Raw genomic sequence first — 7684 nt, forward strand, 5'->3', positions numbered from 1 at the left:
CTCTCAGGAATCTAAAGGCGCTTTCGCACCGTGTAGTTCTAGGAACTAAGTCCTGGAACTAGCCAACAGGGTCGTTCCTAGAGGACCAATTTCTCCCTCGGGCCATTTTCCTGGTTGTATTCGCACCGGCAGCAGGAACTCTGAAGCGGCCGATAGAGACATCTTTATTCTCAGCATTAACAAACATTAACAACTGGAGAATGGAGGACAGCGTGATCGGAGCTGTTTTTTGTTGTGTGCTGTGGGTTTTGTGATAACTGAGATGTTATGCAAATGCACAGTTTACGCGATTGAAAGGGCATGAAAATCTGACTAGGGGCAGTGTTTTAGAAAAGAACTGGAGCCGCGAGTGCAACGTGAGGACATGAACCATCCACGAGGGCTGACTGCTTCATCATGGATGCAGCCCAAACACTGAACACAGCAAGCGTGCCGGTCAGAAGGCGAGATGTTGAAACAGCAACCAGAAGGACATGGATGGAAAGGTCTGCCTGTGCCTTAGATTCAATGATGAGGAGTAAGAGAGGTGAATGATGGGCTGCTTCTCAGAGAGAGATGCTGCATTGGCTCCAAAAAAACAGAACAAGTGAGCAAATGCCATGCTGACCTATTTATACCTGGAAACCTGGGGCATGACCTGCTATGCAAATTTTGTATGTCAATTTCATTGGGTGTCTGTGCACCCAAATGTGATCTCTAGTGTCTGAACTTTGACTTTGTCGTCAAAGTGATAGACTGAAAGTGAACTGCTTTCACCTAACACAGTCTGCCGCTGCATAAAGAAATGCAACTGAATCTCTGTTACTCACGAAGAAAGCTACACATCAATTTTATGCATTGATGCCACCGGGTTTTCTGGGCCCAAGCTCATCTCAGAGAGATAAAAAGACAGTGGAAATATGTGCTGTGCTCAGATGAGTCTTTGGGAAAAATTGACTTTTGAGCTCCCTGTCTCAAAGACTAAAGGGACCATCCAGGGACTTTCACCATTGACAGATGCAGAAGCAAACATCTGTCAGGGAGCAGCAGAGCAAACGGCATGGGAGACTGGAATATATGTGATGGTACCATTGACATGGAGGCATATATTGTGACTGTACAGAGACACGCTGCCATCAAGATGACGTCTTCAATGGGAATTCCACGGTTATTAGATTAAGACAATGCCAGGTCTCATTCTGCATGTATGACAACAGTCTGTTTTTGTAGACACAGAGTGAATGTCAGTGCTTATTTCAAGGCACGGTTTTGAGACATTCTAAAACGCTTAATGTGGCTTAATGTGACATTGTAGGACCAGATTCAGTATTAATAATTACTATTAAAGGTAGGGTATGCGATTTCGGAAAGGCTATAGCAATAGCAAGCTAGCTTTGAAAGCAAGATCCCCACCCTCCCTGAATAATCACTCTGCAAAGTCACATTATCTAGTGAAAATCTTTGCGAGAAAATGCAAAAAGTTTGAGAGTGAATGCAAATTTTCTCGTGAGGAATGCAAATGTTTTGTGAGAGAACGCAAAATATTTTTACAAATATTTTTTCCTCCCTCCCCATATTTTTCCCACCAACATGTTCCTTTAGGCTCCGTAGGAAACAGTTCAAGTGTAATTTTTTTTTTATACAACAAAACTTATGCAAAAATACATTATTTTTTTTGCAATTACGTCATTACATCATTTTATTGGTAAAAGGCCAGTTGGATGGAAACAGGCTGGAGACAGCAAATTTCGCAAGGCAAAGCTAATTTTTTTAGACATATTCTCTTTTTCGATAACAAAAACTGGATGGAAACTTGACTATTGTAACAGTTTTACCATAAACAGCAGTGAAATATCAAAATCTAATCTATCTAATGATTCAAGTATTTTTCAAGATTAAATAAGAATTCATAGTCATTCAATAATTATTACTTTAACAGCTGCCAACAATTGCCTAAAAGAAGTTTCATGTTCTTTTCATATTCTTATATTCATATTCTTAATTCATATTCTCTTCACATATCGAGACCTCATCATAACACTCCAGATTTACTTTTGGTTACATTTCGTCAAAATTTAGAGTTTACACTAGCATGCAGATGACCTAAAAGCTAGCAAACTAAAAGCAACAAAACTTTATTTCTGATTAATTTGGGTTTTGAAAACGCAGAAGTGGTCTTTTAAGAAAAGGAGGGAAACCACAAAACAGGCACACACACAAAAAATCACAAGTTTGTAACAAGTTTGTAAAAGTGAGTTTGCTTTTGTGTCAGTTGTTTCTCTTGGCAGGTTGTCAAATCTAACAAAGAGTTAGTGAAGAACCATAAACCCTAAATCCAGCGTAGAGGGGTTCAGTGAATGTAGTGTTGAATGTGTGTAAGTGTGTGAGTGTGTGTGTGTCAGAGACGCTGTAGAAGGACAGCGTGCCGGCCGACACGTCCACGTACATGCCTACTCTATTAGACAGGGGTAAAGGGGCTGGTATATTATTGCTCACATTATTGTGCCAGGCAGTGAATACATTAGTAGAACAGAACAGACTCCAGGATTTGTCATTATATCCAAACCAGCAGTTACTTCTGTCAATTCCTTTATATGTCACTGCTACATGACTCCAGCCACTACATTCAGTCTCCCAGTAACAGCGTCCAGTCAGACTCTCTCGACTCAGAACCTGCTCGTGGTGCTCAAATCTGTCTGGATGATCAGAATATGACTGTTGCTCTTCGACAGGTGTCACTTTTTTGTTCCCCTCAGACAAGATGAGTTGAGTGTGTGCTGTGTTTGGATCCAGTGTGAGATCATAGGCATCTGAACACAAAAAGAGAGATTAGGAGGATAGTTCTAGAGCTGTGTGTGTGTGTGTGTGTGTGTGTGTGTGTGTACTTGTATAGTCATCTTTGTGAGGACAAGTTTGAGTTTTAAACCATTGGAGTGAGGACAAGGTGAGTAATGTGAGAACTTTTTGGTCAGTCCTCCCTTTCTGACTCCCCTTTAAAGTGCTGTTTCAGGGTTAAGTCTTATAGTTAAGTCTAAGTTAAGTCTTAGGTTAATGTTATAATTAGATTAAGGTTAGGGTTAGGCACTTAGTTGTGATGGTTAAGCTTAGGGTAAGGGACTACACTAGTCATGCAAACATGCATGTGTGTGTGTGTGTGTGTGATAGAGAAAAGACCTACATTTTTTCAGTCCTGGAGTGACTCTGAAATGACCTCCATGATCCAATCTAGATATATACAAATATAAACCACAACGGATTAAGGTTTGACCATTTAAATTGTTCAAGAAACAGCTGAAATATTAGCAAGCACTTGAAAACTAAATATTTCTCAAATCAAGGCACTCAAAAAGGGAAAAGAGGCTCCAGAAAAAAGCTCCACACAGAAATCTATAGACAGATTAGCTCAAAAAGCCAACAACATTTATAAAACAGTGAGTATAAATTCAAGTAAAAGAGACTAAAACACACAACTAAGGTGATGAAAGAGATTCAAAATAGAGAAATTATCTCAAGAGCACAATTGTGTCCAAATGTGTCTACTTCTCTACTATATAGACAACAGTATGTGAAAATAGTTGTTTTTGAATTTGTGGTATTTATAAAATAATCGCATGGTTGAATTATTACTTCTTCAGAGGTTCTAAAATGCACATCTAATAAACATTTTGATATTTAGAGAAGTTATGAATGGGAATGAAGTGACACAACTGACACTTTTGGTTTTCAGGGTCACATGAGTGACAACATGGCATATGTAGTATGTCTGGATTATATTCATACTACACACATAATAATCCAGTGAGATTTTTTTGCATTATCAATGAGTCCTACAACAGATGGTGTGATCCACACAGAAATCTGATCTCACTGTAATCAAGTCCGACTGGAATTACATGAAGAAGCAGAAAAACAAGACAGTGTAAATTCATAAGAACTGTGGCTTCTTCAAGATGCTTGAACAACTTTAAAACCTATAGGATTTGATGCTGTTTTAAAGAAAAAGAGTGGTCACACCAAGATTTGTTTCAGTTGTTTTTGTTAATTATTGATAAATAACAGGGGGGAAAAAAGAAGAAATCTCTTTTGCTAATTACGTTGTCATGGCTTAAGGGCACTGGTAAGCATGACACAGCAGACAGCTTTTCAATTTATATCACCTAACTGAGGTTACCGTACTCAGGGCTTGACATTAACTTTTTTTGCTCACCAGCTACTGTGGCTAGTGGTTTTCCAAAATTACTAGCCACTCAGCATTTTCACCAGCCATAATATTGTTGCTGGGGAATTACATTTTATATGATTGAAGTTCATGACTGCATACTAAAATTTACTTAAATTGATTTCCAGGTCATTTTTGCCTTTTCAATTTATATCACCTAACTGAGGTTACCAGTACTCAGGGCTTGACATTAACTTTTTTTGCTCACCAGCTACTGTGGCTAGTGGTTTTCCAAAATTACTAGCCACTCAGCATTTTCACCAGCCATAATATTGTTGCTGGGGAATTACATTTTATATGATTGAAGTTCATGACTGCATACTAAAATTTACTTAAATTGATTTCCAGGTCATTTTTGCCTATGTAAAAGGCAGTCTTTTTACTAACCTCATTAAATGTATGCATACATTTTTCATATCAAATAGTTAAACAAATTGTACTAATAATTACAGTTAATATAATGAGACACTAGGACTGTTACCAATCAAACGAAATCAGAATCAACAAAACAGATCTTTCCAATGCAGAATAAAGTGAAGCAACTGAAGTGGCATTTTAGATGCCTTTTTACACAGACTTTTTGTAATGCATTTTTACACACAAATGCAATGAAGCTCAAATGTAGAATGCCATGAATGCATGTACGCTGCAAAATTACAACTGCATAAATAATGTTGTTTTAAATTACAATTTTAAATTTAAAGTTTTTTAATATACAAATCTGAAATACTTTTAAATATGAAAGTAAACCACCAGCAGGTGGCAGCAAGTGACTGTCTTATTGAGTGAGTCATTGAGTCATTCATGACGGCTGAGTGCGTCCCTGCGTCCAAATGTGGATACTATCCACCCTATCTGCCCTAAATAGTATTGAAAATTACTAATATCACATAGAATTTAGGATGGATAGTGTGCACACTGGGATGCAGGCCCTGTCTTTATGAATGGGTTACTGAATCATTGATTTGTTCGATACACTGAATCATGTCTAAAATGTAAGTCACTTAATATTAACTACGTGTTCGAACTCTTGCATAAAATCAATGGTAAATTTGCAGTCAACTGCACTCTTTTGGTCGTGTCATGTTGCTTAACTAGGTTATATCATGTTATAAATATAAAAACGACATTTTACTGCAGTATGTTACTTCTGTGTGCAGTTGAGTTCATTTGTTGTGATTTCTTCACGAGATTCTTTCACACACAGCTTTGCACGACCTTGTCACTGTCAGTAGCTACATTATCCACTATAAATTGCAGGTTGCACCAAATGTAATACAATCAGAATCATTCTCACCGAAATATTGGTGATTCCCTAATTAGATGTTTTAATTACGTTTGTTGTCCGGTCAGGCAAGTAAAATTCTCTTTCACGTTCTCCTTCAAAAAATCAACTTGTCCCGGACAAGTATTAATGTCGAGCTCTGTTACTGTAGGCTATATAAAAATCAACCCGCCGAAGTGGCTAGTAGGAGTGACTGTATTCCCCGCCACAACTGAAATCCACCCACATTTGGCGGGTTGGTGGGTGTTAATGTAAAGCCATGCCAGTACTAGTGATCATGAGTAAAACCACCAGCACTGCCCCACATACTTGAGTATCTGCAGTTTATAGTTGGGATCCTCCAGTTTGTGTTTGAGCAGCTGGACTCCTGATGGTCCTGGGTGATTGTAGCTCAGATCCAGCTCTCTCAGGTGTGAGGGGTTTGAACTCAGAGCTGAAGACAAATAACCACAGCCTTCCTCTGTCACCATACAGCCAGACAACCTACAGAAACACACACACACAGACAGATCATCTACAGACAAAGAGAGATCAAATGAGAGGCTAGGAATTGCAAATGTTAAAATAAGTAAAACGACACATTCACCTGTTAATGCAGTGTGTCTTAAAAACTACGAGGAACGCCTGATTTCTACCATAATGTTACAACAATTTTGGTTATTTTTATCCAACTTCGAGCTCTTCTCTTACTGTACTGTACTTCATGAAGTGAAGACTAATGAAAACTATAAATATCTGGGCCCATATTCACAAAACATTTTATCTTACCACTAAAAGTTCTCCTAAATAGCAGTACAAGTTTTTAGCTAAGAGTTTTCTCTTAAAACCTATTCACAAAGCTGCTGAGACAAACTTTTACTAAGGAATAGAAAGAAGTCTTAAACTAAGAGTAAGGGCGGGGTTGACCTCGTTGCTATGGATGATGTCAGCATACTTACTATGTACACAGTGATTGGCTGATAGTCTCTATCAGAGATTTATTCATAGAAATATTGTAGAGCATGGTATTATGTTGCCATATTCAAATAAATGTTTCAAAATGCAGGCTAAGTGTCACTAAAACGTAAACGTAAACAATTAGTGGATATGCATATAAATAGCGTGAAATAATCATGAATGATAGTAAGACATGCAAAAGTAAAAGAAATCCAAACTGGACACAAAACGGCTGTTACTTCTTGCCCAACTTGTTAATGAAAACAAGGATATAATCAAAGGAAAATTTGGAGTTGGGATAACCTCCAAAACCAAAAAATGTAAAAACATATGTGTGCAACTAAATGCAGTGTGTTTTAATGATGTTTTATTAACAAGGTTCGGGAGGAGCGCGTCAGCTACTTAGCCTAATTAACACAGGTGGAGCGCACGCAAGTTAATCAACACCATTATATAAATACAGCTGACTTACCTCTATCCATTGACGGTTTATCAGCATCCCTCCTCCGCCCCATCTCCTCACTTCGAGTTCATACTACACTTATATGGGGTGGGGGTACTCTAGGTTCGGGCCATTCCCGAGCTCGGAGCCCTTCCCCGGACAGCACGCCAAATATGCATTACCATACTTCAGCTAATTATATGCAAGCGCGAACTCGTGAAATGCAGCGTGCGGTGTACTCCAGCTTTTAGTCTGCTATATATTTTCTAACTGATCAGACTTAGCCTACATACAAAAACAAGGACTATAGATAAAAAAAGACGGTTCACACCTATCACTTATTAATGGGGGAAACTGCAATGCACAATATAGCGGAGTATGTCCTACCTTCTAAATGAAAGAGCCAATCGCTGATTGGTAAAGTCATTGCATCACTGCAGCTGCCGTTAGATACCAGAGACTCGCGCTTATTTAAAATGTTTACATTCTGAGGCAGGTTGCCGGCAACAGCAATTTTAGGATAGTTTGTGGTTTGGTCTTAGTGACTTAGGAGTCCTCTTCACTACTCCTAATGTTTCACAGATTTAGGAGGTAGTTTTAGCACTAAAACACTTTGTGAAATACTCTTGGAGCAAAAATGTAGGAGTCCTAAATTTAAGACTGACACGGCCATTATTTTTAAGATTTTCTCCTAAATCGGCAAGTTATGAGCTACTTTTATCCTTAAGATGTTTTGTGAGTGCGGGCCCTGAATGTCATGCCTTGTTTATTTGCAGCGTTCAAAAGGCTTTTAAAAAAAGATCTGATGAAAGCTGTAGTAAGT

The 7684-nt window shown here is 38.4% G+C and overlaps 1 protein-coding gene across 1 annotated transcript; it reads right to left on the minus strand.

Annotated features, from left to right (window-relative positions):
* Positions 1-1936: 1936 nt before the first annotated feature.
* LOC107739544 (stonustoxin subunit beta-like) lies at positions 1937-5959 on the minus strand. Its single transcript, XM_016551694.1, has 3 exons — positions 5793-5959; positions 3158-3204; positions 1937-2789 (listed from the first exon to the last, which is right to left on the minus strand). The coding sequence occupies exons 1-3, from the start codon at positions 5951-5953 to the stop codon at positions 2278-2280; spliced, it is 720 nt and encodes a 239-aa protein (XP_016407180.1). The 5' UTR covers positions 5954-5959; the 3' UTR covers positions 1937-2277.
* Positions 5960-7684: the final 1725 nt, after the last annotated feature.

The sequence above is a fragment of the Sinocyclocheilus rhinocerous genome, unplaced genomic scaffold (assembly GCF_001515625.1).
Source record: "Sinocyclocheilus rhinocerous isolate Xijiao unplaced genomic scaffold, SAMN03320098_v1.1 scaffold3114, whole genome shotgun sequence".
In the NCBI taxonomy this organism is placed as follows: Eukaryota; Metazoa; Chordata; class Actinopteri; order Cypriniformes; family Cyprinidae; genus Sinocyclocheilus; species Sinocyclocheilus rhinocerous.